This window comes from Crotalus tigris, unplaced genomic scaffold (assembly GCF_016545835.1).
Source record: "Crotalus tigris isolate CLP2741 ecotype Arizona unplaced genomic scaffold, ASM1654583v1 scf7180000017588.1960692, whole genome shotgun sequence".
In the NCBI taxonomy this organism is placed as follows: Eukaryota; Metazoa; Chordata; class Lepidosauria; order Squamata; family Viperidae; genus Crotalus; species Crotalus tigris.
In genome coordinates, this window is record NW_024096494.1 from 1,581,981 (window position 1) to 1,596,246 (window position 14,266).

Sequence of the window (14,266 nt, forward strand, 5' to 3'; positions counted from 1 at the left end):
TTCTCTTCAGGGAACCCAACATTGCATTGGGCTTTTTAGCTGCTGCATCAGCTACCTGCCCATGTTGAGCTGGTGGTTCACTAAATACTCTTACATCCATTACACACATGGTGCTTCCAAACAAAGTCTACCCAAAACTGTGCCTAGATATTTCATTTGCCTATCCAGATTCATAATGATATACTTGATATAGACTATTATCCTGATGCATCTGGCCAGTGCTTTGTCCTCTAAGGAGTTAGCCAATCCTGCTATTGTGGTATCATTCATATATATGATAACCAGCTCTACCCTTCCATTCTCCAGATCATTTATAGAGTTGTTGAATGGCTCAGGCTTAAATATGGAGTCCCCCCTCTCAGTACATTCTTCCAGGACAATGTTAAACCATTTATGAGCAAACTTTGTGTGAAGCTTTTCCACCAGTTGCAAATCCAATGAATTGAAGTATCATGTAGCCCACATTTATCCATCTTTTCTGCAAGGACACCAAGAGAGACTCAAAATATTACTGAGATCTAAGCATCCATGACATTCTTTGCTCTGTTTCTTGTTCAAAATAGATTTTGTTCTGATGGTTGAATATGTGCTGCTTGACAATCTGTTCTAACACCTTCTCTAATATCTTTAGTATTCTATAAACATTAAAAAATCTTAGCTGTAGGCCCTTGAGTTATTCTTCTTTCACAACAAACCAATGACCTTGTAGACTCTTGTGTTGGATATACAAAATAAATCCTTTTTATTATATTTTATGGTCCTCGGTGGCTTCATTTGACCTTTAACTTTTCTAATTCCATATCTAATGACTCTGGTTACTATATGCCTTATTAGTTATCTGCCCATGCTTCTGTTTTTATACAACTTTTTTTTTTTGTTTGTTTATTGGATTATAAGAGAACTCACAATTCATTCATACTGGCTTTTTAAACTTTTCCAATTCTTCCTTCTCATGGAGATTGTTTATATCTGTGCTTTTAGAATCTAATTTTTCATGATTTCTGCTCCTTTTCAATTTATTTGAGGATTTCATCCCATAATTAGCTGCCCACTTTCCTGAATCAATTAAAAATAGCTTTCCTGAAATCCAAAGTACCTGACTGACTTCTCCCATCTTTCATTCCTTATATACTTCTCATTCAAACATGAGGTGGTCACTTTCTGTAAAGCTGCCTTACACCTTCAGGCCATTGACCAATTTCTCTCTGTTAGTCAGGATTAGGTCAGGAAAAGTTGACCTCTGTATTTCTTCCCTTTTCTGAAAAAAATGAATTTTCTGAAAGATGAAATTTATAACATATCGGAATTCTGCTCTATTTCCCACACCTAAATGAGTTTTCTAGCAAATGTCATGGTAGCTGAAGTCTTCAATTACCGTTCTAATCTGCCCTCTTGAGAACTTTAAAAAGGCATTGTTAACTTCCTGTATCTAGTAGATGGCCTGTAGTAAACTCCCACAATGGCAAAACTTTGGTTTCTTACTGGTTTTAACCTTATCTATATACTTTCAATAGGCTTTTATTCAAGGACAAGAATTTCTTCGCACGCGTATTGGATTCTTTTTTTTTCATACAAAGTCATTTTGATTCCCCTTTTCTGTTTCTTTGGAACAAGTAGAAGATACTACAAGAAGGCACTTGTATTTTCCTCTTTTCAATCTTAATTCCCATTCTGCAAGTCTTCTATAATAGCTATTACAGGTCATATTTGCTTTTCTGTGTGAAGATTTCTAGTTCTTCCTGTTTTCTACCTTATACTGTGCATTAATGAGGAAATTTAACTCACAGGACTCCCGGTCTGATTTTCAGTTTTGCTAGTTTATTTCAGAGTAAAAAACTAAAGAGTGGTCAGCTGTCTCCTTCAATTTTAGAATAAAAAAGCTTCAAAATAAAAAAGTGAAGAAAGTATTAGCTGCATGCTGCATTTTTAACCCAATGTGTAACTGGACACTGTTATAATCACAGCATGGATCCACCCTGCCCGAGCCCTCTCTAGATACGATTTTGGAGGAGGAGGAGGAGGAGGAGGAGGAGGAGGAGTCAGCAGTGGAGTTGAGTCATAGCCTCCGTTGGGGCTTGGAGAGTGCTAGCCTACAGAGCAGCCTCAGCTTGGTTGATCAGAGGAGAGACAGTCTGAGGCTAAGTGAAGTGAGCCACACTGTAGCAAGTTGGTGAGGAGGCTCCAGGCGAGGACCGAGAGCAACTGCTGCCCATTAACAAAGAGGAGGAGGTGGAGTCCCACCTCCAAGGCCATGTAGAGCAGAGAGGAGACAGGCATAACGCCGGTCAACTAGACTATTCGTGAGAAGGCAACTTTGCCTCTCTTGAAGTTCTGTACCAGCATTGCCTACTTAATCCCACCCTGAGGACTTGAGCATTGCTGGAGCAATGTGCCCAGTTCCATGCCTTGTGTGGTCATGCCATATATCCTGACCCGTTCGACTTGTGGGCTGCTTTCTAGGACTTTGTGTATGCCTGTGGGACTTGGTTACCTACTGACTCTTGCCCTGCTAAGTTCAGAATCTGAACCCGTGCAACGGGTGGTGCTTTCTGAGAACCTTTTTAGGTGAGGGGGAGTTGAATAAACAAGAACTCTTGCTGTACTTGCATGTGTGTGTGAGGGGAACGGGGCAGCACACATCACTGGTTACTCTGGCCAACACCATGAAATTGTTGGTTGATGAAATAGGGAAATATATGCATGCATTCCACAGAGGAAAGGCAATGTGGAACTCGATAAATATTACTACATAAACACATTAGAAATGAAGGGAAATAAAATGGTGTTTTACTTGAGGAGTGCAGGAGACAAATGTTCTCTTCCCATTGCCTAAATGGGATATACCCATTAAAACTTATACACCATGTCCTTTTGAGCACAGTTTGCAAATCCCTTTGAAACGATCTGAATAAGAATTTGAAAGGAAATTACTTTGAATTATAGGAAAAATATTTGTGATGTTTACCTATGATAAGGTTGTACTTAGTAATCTCTAAAAGCCAAAACCATCAGTCCTCCATCTGAGTGCTCCAGTGCATCCCCCCAGTCGTTTCCATGCCTCAACATCTTTTATTTACCAATTAAGGCTGAGTGAAATATACTGCAAATATGCTAGTGGAAAAAAATAGAGCAAAGTGTTTGAGGTAAGAGCTACTGCTGGAGATGAAAGGAAGTAGTAGGTTGTTTTATATTTCACTTTTTCTTCATACATTTTTTCCTGATTGCAGATTGGCTCAATTAAGGCATCTTTGCATAAAAGGCATTTTGCTCAATTTCCCTCACCCTATTTTAAAATTCATTTGTGTTTTGGTAAGATTTCTCTTTGCTGTTTTTTGTCAGCCTCTTTCCCTAAAGTTACTGAATTCATCATCATGGCACAAGAAAGTGCTACAGTTAACCTCATTATAGGTGATCAGGTAGACCTGTTATCAAACATCCCCTTGCTTATATATTTTGAAATAATTATGGCATGTGCTATTCAGGTTTCTGTCAAGAACATTGTGTCTTTCAAATGGTTAACTTTGTCCCTCTGATGAAGTGTGAGATTACGGTTGGAAGGAGGAAGTTACATAGAAGCTGCATGTATTCTTGTAAGAATTTGGGTTATGCACTATGTAGGCTACTTGTTTATTCAATAATGTTTGTAGTATGACTGACATTAAGGTGAACTATGCTATAAACTCTGTTGGTAGACCTTTATTTATAAAATCTAAATAAGCAGCACACTTCTTAGATTAAATCCTGTGTATAAATCTAAGATTGCTTGAATATATTACAGTTCACAAGGTTCTCACAGCATGCTAAGTCAAAAAGAAACAAATTACATCATGCTTTAGTGTGGCATGGAAACTTTGCAATTGTGGCTGTATTGAGGACATAGCAAAAATGCTAATTGATATTTTATTTAGCTTTCCTGGAATAGGGAGAATAGAGACTCTGTTGTCTATCTCTCCCGCTAAATCTTTCTTCCAGAAATTGATGTACAACTCCATGTAAAAAAAATTAGGAATGAAATTGCTTTTCTTAAGGTCAAACTAGATTCTTTACTACATTATACTTGTAGTGACCAGCAAACTTTGGACAAATATTGAACAAATCCTTTTTACATTTTATCAGCTTATAATATTTGAAAGTGTACGCTTGTGACTTCCCTCCATAGTTAGTGTTTCTGTTTCACCAAAGTCCTTATATCTACTGCCTGCTTACTTTAGTCACTAATGGAATGTTCTTCTGTTCATTTGTAAATGAATACAGGTATTACATTGGTCGACGAATGTATATAGTGGTATCTGAGCCAGATATGATCAAATGTATCTTAGAGGATGATTTCAGAAACTTCAGGAACAGAATGGTAAGTAAGCAGATTAAAACTGTTATTCCTTCTTTTTAATTCTCTGTTTCATGTCCTAATATTGTCTTCAGTGGTCCTGTTCTGAATGTCTCCTATGTAGAGATATAAAGAGTAGATCTTTTCAGTGGTGGCCCTGTTCTCAATAATATATGCCCCACAATAGTTTGCCTGGAATCTACTTTGTTTTCTGTTAAGTGTAAAACTAAGACACTTTCATTTTCTCAGGCTTTATCATGATAAGTTTAGATTCATACTATAGTGTGGCATTTTTGACACATTTTTATGCTTCTAAGCAATTGATATCTTAAAAGAGCTGTGTTTTCTTTAATTGAAACATTTAATTGTGACTTTAAAAGGTTTAAAAACCACACTAAGAAAACTTTTGTTTTGAAGGAAAACATATAGGTGAGATGGGTGAGGTGAGGTGAGATGGATGGCAAGTAAGTCAAATAAATAAATACTTTTAAATTAAAGGGGGGGAAACCCAAGCAAATAAAATAGTAAGAATGCTACAAGGACTATTTAACTGTTGTTGTTTTCAGTATTTCACTGATTCTTTAGTGTATGATGTAAGTTACTTTAAAGAGGGTCAAACACCTCTCCCATATTTCATATAAACGTTTTAAATAAATAAACAAATAGGGATGGGACTATGTTATGGCTAAGAGTTTCAGCAATAAGTCCCTTGCTCAGATTTTTGCATCACTTTGGATTGGTTCAGTATCATAATTGCTTGTTTCTATTAGGATCACAGACTGAATTAAGAATTTGAGTTATTTATTTGTTTGCTTGCTACAGTTTATACGCTGCTCATCCCAAACAAGGATTTACATACAGTAGTTTACAGTATGTTTACTTTTGGGGCAGTTAATCACACCTTACCTCAATTGAAGTTTCTCTTCCCATACCCATTTGAAAAAACATACAGGTTGACTTGACTTACTAGGCCCATGTTAGGGAAAGCAAAGGAATTGGATTGTCTCACATTTTTTATCCAAATTACCTATAGTCACAGATCCTTTGTTTTCAAAAGAGGTAGATAGAGTATGGTAGCATATGAGAAAGAAATGGGAGGATCTCTATACATAAACAAAGTATATAAACTGTGAACAGTGTTTCTCCATAATGTTTTGGAATTTAACAATTAACTTGTAGGTTTCTTGAAAGAATACAGAAAAGACAACACATTCATGCATGTCACAATCCACCCATAAGAATGTCTTCAAAACTCCTTTGAAAGACTTTATTGTCAACAAACTGAATGAGAACTTATAAAAAGACATGGGACATCATTTCCCTGTACAGCAGTAAGATATGCAACTATCTTTTAATTTGGTTCATTGATAGCTTCAGTTTGAGATGAGAATACGGATCTCCACTATCTATTTCAGTGTTTCTCAACCTTGACAATTTTAAGGCATGTGGACTTCAACTCCCAGAATTCCACAGCCAGCAATGCTGGCTGTGGAATTCTGGGAGTTGAAGTCCACATGCCTTAAAATTGTCAAGGTTGAGAAACACTGATCTATTTTATAGCAGAGATGACAACTTTTCATTGGTTGCATTTTAATTTTTGGGAAGAATGATAGCAAGAGGTTATGGTGCAGTGTTACAATGTTGTGATGGTGTGACATGCTTACATTTACATTTCAGGCAGATTGCACATTGGGAAGGGGTTGCATGGTGGTTATTATTACTATGAAACCTATGCAAAAGCTTACGCCATTTTTGCATTATTTTCTATTGTGTATTCTAGTGGCAGAATTTGGATACAATGATAATGGTCTTGAAGGCTATATTCAACCAGTTCTTGCTTATTTCTGCTTTAATAAAATAACTTTTGGAAGCTTACATCTGTGTAGCCAATTTCTTCATGAATTTACCTTGTATTTCCAACTCCTAAATTCTGTATTCAAGACTGATGAAATAAACACCTGGAGACTTTAAAAGGCCACACATGCCTTAGGCTGAAATTCCATCTCTGGCCAGTTAATAATCTCTTCATGATCCTGTCTCGTTCCCAGACTTAGCACACTTTGATGGTGTCAACATAGACAGCTTTAGGTTCAGCTATTTTCTCACTCTATGTCTGGCTACTGAATTTAATTAATATATTTAATTAACATTGACTCCTGTCCTTTTAAATTCCAAGAATTTGGGATGCGTGCAATATTTAAAGACATACCAAAATGTGTACAAGGTGCACAAATACATCTGTTTTAAATCATTTGGGATATGTTTTTGTAATGAAACTTCAACCAGATTCAACCTGCAATCCTAGCTACTTCAAATAAGAAATCCAAAATAACATTTTAAAGACAAAGGAGAAAAAAGCTCCCTTGTTCAACTTTGAATGCACTGGAAGAAGCTACTGCTCAGTTGTTTCTCAAAAGCTCTGTGAGACGGCAATTATCCAAGGCAAGGACATAAGAGCAGCAAGTGGAAATTTTTCTTTTCTTCCTCTTCCTCCTCACCATCAAATATAATTGTTTAATAAAGATAAATCAGACATTAATAAATTAATGGGAAAACAAATACCCCTCAAGATGAGATCCACCTCCACTGTCTTGGCCTTCCAAAAAAGCCTCAAGATTTTATTCTGCCATTTGGTTTGGGGACATGATTGGGGTATTCCATTTATTTTGGGTTTTATTTAATCTCTGTTTATTTTCATATTTAATGTTTTAACATTTTGTACTTACTTTTATAATGTTGTAAGCCACTCGGAGTCACTTGTCAATGAGATGGTTAGCATATATAAATTGAATAAATAATAATAAATCACTGCCTGTAGGGAAAAAAAAATCCTTTCTAAGCTCTGTAGGTGCCAGCCCTTTGAGATAAGGCAAGTCAGGAAATAGCCAGACACAAGAAATACTTTAGTGATAAAGGCTATAATAATAGAATCTTGAAAGCTCACTGGGTTCCCATCTTTTTTTTTTACTATGACTGCTTCCTTTGTATACTCTCCAATTCTGAATAGAACATCATATAATTGTTTGATTTCAGTAGCCTTGCAAGTTTATTTATCTTCACTTATTTCTAAAATGTCCAATATAACCACCACCACCACCACCACCTCCTCCTCCTCCTCCTCCTCCTTCTTCTGCAATTTTAGGTTTTCCCCAGTTTATGCTTTTCATATTCTATGTTCTAATGGCATATATTGTTTAAAACAAGGAGCTCCTTTTCCAATAATGGCACAATAAGTAAGTAAAGAAGTGTTTAGACTTCTTGACAGATTTGATCAAGTCATCATCTTCAGATTTCCTTAGGAAAGCCTAGCATTCTTCTACAGTAAAACAAGACATATCTTTGACCAGGGAATCTATTCGTCTGGCACCCAAACAAATGTTTTAGCGATGTCTATATATTTTAACACAGTGGTCACCAACCTTTCGGGCTCCATGGACCAATAGCAGTGGCAGTGGGTGGAAATCGGTGGGGGGGGATGGTTTCATGTGCTCAACTTAGATCCCTGGCATGTGCAAATGAAGCTTTGTGCACACAGCCAATGCTTGCGTTGCCCAGTTCCCAACCGATCAGGGACCAGTATGGGTCCACAAACCAGGGGTTGGGGACCCCTGCTTTAACATCAATAAAGAAAGAATTTGCCATTACTTTTTCCTGATTTGAATCTGGAGTTGGGTTGGCTGTTCTTATGTCCAGAGATTCCCAGCTACTCTCAGCCTCACAATTTTTGGTTTCAGCCCTCCATTTTCAAATTTAGCACCAACAGTAATATTATAAGAAGCTGATAGTGAAGCCAACATTGCTGTCAGTCTCGGTAAGGTTAAAGTGATAATCCCAGTTTTATATAATCTGTTTTATATAAAATACAGTCAAAATTAAGTCTTAGTCTGTGAACATAATTGTATTTCAGGCAACAGCAGATATGCAATGAGACAGAAAAAATTCAGTTGAGTACATAGAAATCATTCTGTGTAGCTTTGACAATTGTAAAGCTCAATAGTCTGTTTAGGTAAGAAGTACTATATTTTGAATATTACTCCAATAAACCCTCTCCAAACTTTTATTCAGAGCCTGTGTTCAGTCTACTCTGCAAAAATGAAACTGCTCTCTAGCATTGTTCTTTCCTGTCCCCTCTCAGATGAAATGGAGAGAATAAAACATTAAGCTTTTTGGCTTAAATGGTAACCACAATAATACAGATCATTCTTGAAACAAAATATCCTTGCTGTTTTTAGAATTGTTTTTCTCCTCTCAGATTAGAGTGAGTATAGAATCTATTACAATTTTTTTTTAAAAAAACCCTCATTCTTATTCTCTGTAGCCCTTCAGCGAACTTGGCATGTGTGAGACATATCTATTCTCCCTGTTTCATAAGCTAATTTGAGCATTAGAATGAACATATTTCAAGTGACAGAACATTCCTTTATTTGAAAACATTGTTTGAAGGGCTGCCCGGTTTGAGTCCTTCTATAATTTTTGATAGTGTACAGGTGAAACTCGAAAAATTAGAATATCGTGCAAAAGTTCATTTATTTCAGTAATGCAACTTAAAAGGTGAAACTAATATATGAGATAGACTCATTACATGCAAAGCAAGATAGTTCAAGCCATGATTTGTCATAATTGTGATGATTATGGCTTACAGCTCATGAAAACCCCAAATCCACAATCTCAGAAAATTAGAATATTACAAGCAATCAATAAAACAAGGCTTGTACATAGAACAATATCGGACCTCTGAAAAGTATAAGCATGCATATGTACTCAGTACTTGGTTTGGGCCCCTTTTGCAGCAATTACTGCCTCAATGCGCTGTGGCATGGAAGCTATTAGCCTGTGGCACTGCTGAGGTGTTATGGAAGACCAAGATGCTTCAGTAGCGGCCTTCAACTCTTCTGCATTGTTCGGTCTCATGTCTCTCATCTTTCTCTTGGCAATGTCCCATAGATTCTCTATGGGGTTCAGGTCAGGCGAGTTTGCTGGCCACTCAAGCACAGTAATCCCACGGTCATTGAACCAGGTTTTGGTGCTTTTGGCAGTGTGTGCCTCTCCATTCTTCCTCCAGACTCTGGTTCCTTGGTTTCCAAATGAGATGCAAAAGTTGCTCTCATCAGAAAAGAGGACTTTGGACCACTGAGCAACAGACCAGTTCTGTTTTTCTTTAGCCCAGATAAGACGCTTCTGATGTTGTTTGTTGTTCAGGAGCGACTTGACAAGAGGAATACGACATTTGAAGCCCATGTCCAGGATCCATCTCCGTGTGGTGGCTCTTGATGCACTGACTCCAGCCTCAGTCCACTCCTTATGAAAGTCCCCAACACTTTTGAATGGCCTTTTCCTGACAATTCCCTCCAGGCTGTGGTCATCCCTGCTGCTTGTGCACCTTTTTCTTCCACACTTCTCCCTTCCACGTAACTTTCTATTAATGTGCTTTGATATAGCACTTTGGGAACATCCAACTTCGTTTGCAATTACCTTTTGAGGCTTTCCCTCCTTATGGAGGGTGTCAATGATGGTTTTCTGCACAACTGTCAGGTCAGCAGTCTTTCCCATGATTGTGATTCCTACTGAACCTGACTGAGAGACCATTTAAAGGCTCAGGAACTTTTGCAGGTGTTATGGCTTAATTAGCTGATTAGAGTGGGACATTTTGAGCCTAGAATATTGAACCTTTTCACAATGTTCTAATTTTCTGAGATTGTGGATTTGGGGTTTTCATGAGCTGTAAGCCATAATCATCTCAATTATGACACATCACGGCTTGAACTATCTTGCTTTGCATGTAATGAGTCTATCTCATATATTAGTTTCACCTTTTAAGTTGCATTACTGAAATAAATGAACTTTTGCACGATATTCTAATTTTTCGAGTTTCAGCTGTATAAATGTCCAATTTTGCTTTTGAGATAAATTTAAATGCAAGTCATTTTGATTTAAGCTCACATCTTGAAAACTATGTTGGGGCTGGCTATAGATCTGTCATTTTTGTAATGCACAATTTTTTTCATCTGCTAATTGCTCCTTTGCTGAAACTCATTGAAATTATTCCCTTGTCTAACGGATCTGACCTTATGAAACTAATAGGATGGCTTAAAGAAAATATAACAAAAATCACTATCGGTTGTGATGTTTTACATATACAGTATATTCATAGAAATTTGACAGGCAAGCTCCATAAGAGTTCTTTTCCATGCAAGAGATGATCTAAATGGATTTTATTGTTGTTCTTTGTCCAGTTGAAGACTCATGTAACATTATTTTTTGATCCAACTTGTAGTCCTTTCTAGTTCTAGTCAATCGTATAAAACTAAAATAGATTTCTAAGTATCTTCTTGAAGTTAGGTGTGGATAAAAAGTCCTAGATAGAAAATCTGGGCAGAGACTCAATCAAGTCCAAGAACAGTAACCAATAAAGGGTTTCACACAGGACTGACCATCTAAACAAGAAGGCCTAGCAAAACTTCAACAAACGTAGTCAATTGAAAAAAGATCAAAATTAGAATAAATTTCATTTTTTGAAAAATTTATGCAGGTCTTTATCAGGTTGATTTGTTTCTGCTGTTCTGCTGTTATTTTTACAGTCAAATTCATAAATCCCTTTTTTGACTGCTTGTTTTACATGCTCTCCTGCATGGTGTAATATTTTTAATTTATTTAATTTATATTTATTATTTATTTTTGTTTATTAAATATATATCCCACCCATCTTGCTATCACAAAAGACTCCTAACAAATCTTGAGGAACCCAAAATGCAAAAGTCCATTTTAAGATAAATGAAAAATTCTGAGGTCAGCACAATGCAAAGCTATTCTAGCCCACTCATGTCAAATACTGACCCTGGCATTAAATGGGTACAACTGCCAGAAATTTCACATTTAGAGACATGGGGGAGAATAACACTACTTAACTGACATTAGCAAGACTTGGATGGAGTATTAAAATAACAAACTAGGGACAATGATGAAATTGTGATAGAAAGGAATAAACATTAAGCATCAATACCCACAAATTAAATTGAATATGCATGCAGTTAGGATGTCTCAGTGGATTAAGGGAAGGATCTGAGAAACAGGTAACTAAAAGAAGCAGGGATTTAAAGTGTGAGATACCAGATGGAATTGTTAAAACTTCCAGAAAATTTCCCAGACATGTAGCACAAAGATCTATATTTTTAGCAGATGTTAATAGAAAAGTCAGATGACAATTCAGTGAACTTTGCTAAAAGTTTTCTTTTTTTATTTTTTTTATTGAAAGTTAAACAAATCCCTTCCCCAAGCCCCCCACCCTCCCATACCCTCCCCCACCTCCCCAAACCTCCCATACCCTCCCCCAACCTTCCCAGAACTGAGTACAGGCTTAATTAAAATTTTTCAAAAAAAACTTAAAACACATATAAATCCTAAGCAAATCTAAATACATTAAATTAAACAGGTTATCTTCTCTAAAAAATAATAATTGCAATCATTAAACACATTATATTATACTCTAAACATTTTCTAATATCATACTTATATTATTATCCATCATTCTTTATAAACTCCTTCCACAACACAAATTTAAACATTACTTTCTTTAAATATCTATACCTACAATATAAAATCTAATCTCTCCCTCTTTCTTTATCCTAAAACACAAAAGTAAACATATAAACATTCATTATACCATTAAAACTAAATACTCTTTTGAATACTTAAACTAGATACTTGAACTTAAACTTCTTATCTAAAATTTTCATTCAATCTCCATAATCTTCTCTCCTATCAAAAAAAAAACTTAAAAAACATATAAATCCTAAACAAATCTAAGTATATTTAATTAAACAAGTTATCTTCTCTTAAAAATAATAATAATAATAAAAAACCCAATCATTAAACACATTATAATATACTCTAAACCTTTTCATATCATATTATTATCCATCATTCTTTATAAACTCCCTCCAAAACACAAATTTAAACATTACCTAAAACATTAAAATTCCCTTATACATATTTAAATCTTTACCAATAACAAATTCTATCCACAATAAACACATTCCTTATCAGTCTCTCTTATCTATAAACCTCGAAAGAAGTGCTTTGAAATCTGCCGTTAAAGGTAGCTCCAAAAAGTTTGTAAATCTTGCTTCTCCCGCAGACTCAGTACTCTTTTGAATACTTAAACTAAGTACTTAAACTTAAACTTCTTATCTAGAATTTTCATTCGATCTCCATAATCTTCTCTTCAATAACCAGTTCCATCCACAGTAAACACCTTCCTTATCAGTCTCTCTTATCCATAAACCTCGAAAGAAGTGCTTTGAAATCTGCCCTTAAAGGTAGCTCCAAAAAGTTTGTAAATCCTGCTTCTCCCGCAGACTCAGGAACAAATACTTGTGAGGCTTCCTTAACCTCCTTCTTCTGTTGCTCTTTTTCTTTACGTTTATATGTTGCACGAGTTGTCCTCTGCTCCTTCATCTCGACTTGTTGAGGCCCCTCGAACTGAGATTTCCCATTTTTCATTAATATAGGCTCTTCAGACTGCAATTCTACCCTTAAAGGTTGCTCCAAAAAATTTATAAATCCTACTTCTCCCGCAGAATCAGAAACCAATACTTGTGAGGCTTCCTTGACCTTCTTCTGTTGCTCCTTTTCTTTACAGTTATATGTTGCACAGGTTATCCTCTGCTCCTCCATCTCAACTTGTTGAGGCCCCTCTAACTGAGATTTCCCAATTTTCATAAGTATAAGCTCTTCAGACTGCAATTCTACCTTCTTTTCTTCCAAAGCTTTAAATGTAATAGATGGCGATGAACATACCCCCAGGACCGAAGTATAAAAGTCTTTTGCTTTAGAAACAGTATTAAGTCTATAACGTATCCCCAGGTAACTCACCACCATTCCAGTCGGAACATCCCATCTGAACAAGATTCGTCTCTTTTTAAGTTCATCTGCTAAAAAAGCAAACTCCTTTCTTCTTCTTAAAATTTTAGATGGGATCTCCTTTAAAATTATAACATCTTGTGAAGCAATTTGAAACCTCTTCTTATAAAAAGCTTGTATAATTTCATTGCGCAGGGATCTTTTCCCAAAGTAAATTACCACATCTCTTGGCAAATTCTTTTGCTCTGCCACCACAGAGTTAACTCTAAATGTTTTTTCAATTTCACTAAGTATTTCCTCTTTTTCTCTATTCAAAATCACAGCAAAGTCCTTTGCAACCATCTCTCTCAGATCTCCTTGCACAGACTCTCTCAAGCCTATTGACTGTGCCAAGGAAGAGGGTGAAGCTATTGATTTAGGTTGTTGTGCTGATGATAACACCGAAGAAGAAACCACCTTAGGAGCTGTAGGAATTACTGGATGCTTTGGAGCCATCTTAAAAAAATCTTTACTCCTTCTTAAATATTACCAAAATTAAGCAAAAGAAAAAGAGAGATTAACTCCAAAAAATCAAAAAATCCTTCAAAAGGAGATCATTATAATAAAAAGAAAGGAGTTAAAAAAAAGAAAAGGGAAAAAGAAAAAAATGATTAAATAGAAAAAATCCATTCCATTTTTTAAAAGTACAAAAAACAAAACAAAGAAGTTAAACAATTATTAAAGTGCCTATATTCAGTTGTCAGGCCTTTGTTCATGGGAAAAATGGACATAATTTGTTAAATGTAGACTTACCATAATATCTTGCATAGTTCCAAAATGAATATCAACTCATTTTTAAAATTGGAGGATTGAAATTATTCAATATTTACATAATACTAGAAAGAAATGTCACTAATATTTTACTAATTCATTTGAATTAATTTATAACCTGTTTTTCCATTAAAGGATTGACAAGGCAGCTAATAAAAAAAATGTAGTTAAGATATTAGTTTTACGAAATTGGGGATACTGAAAGCATTTTGTCGTAAGTGTAATTTCAGGGTATCTTATCACTCATGTTTTGTTAGTGTAAAAATGTGA

At 35.7% G+C, this 14,266-nt stretch overlaps 1 protein-coding gene across 10 annotated transcripts in view; it reads left to right on the top strand.

Annotated features, from left to right (window-relative positions):
- TBXAS1 (thromboxane A synthase 1) overlaps positions 1-14,266 on the top strand; it is a 258,953-nt gene that overhangs the window by 105,283 nt on the left and 139,404 nt on the right. For all 10 annotated transcript variants that reach the window (XM_039362422.1, XM_039362417.1, XM_039362466.1 and 7 more), the window contains one exon: positions 4,255-4,351. In XM_039362422.1, coding sequence (XP_039218356.1) covers positions 4,255-4,351 — 97 coding nt within the window. The remainder of the gene's footprint in view (positions 1-4,254; positions 4,352-14,266) is intronic.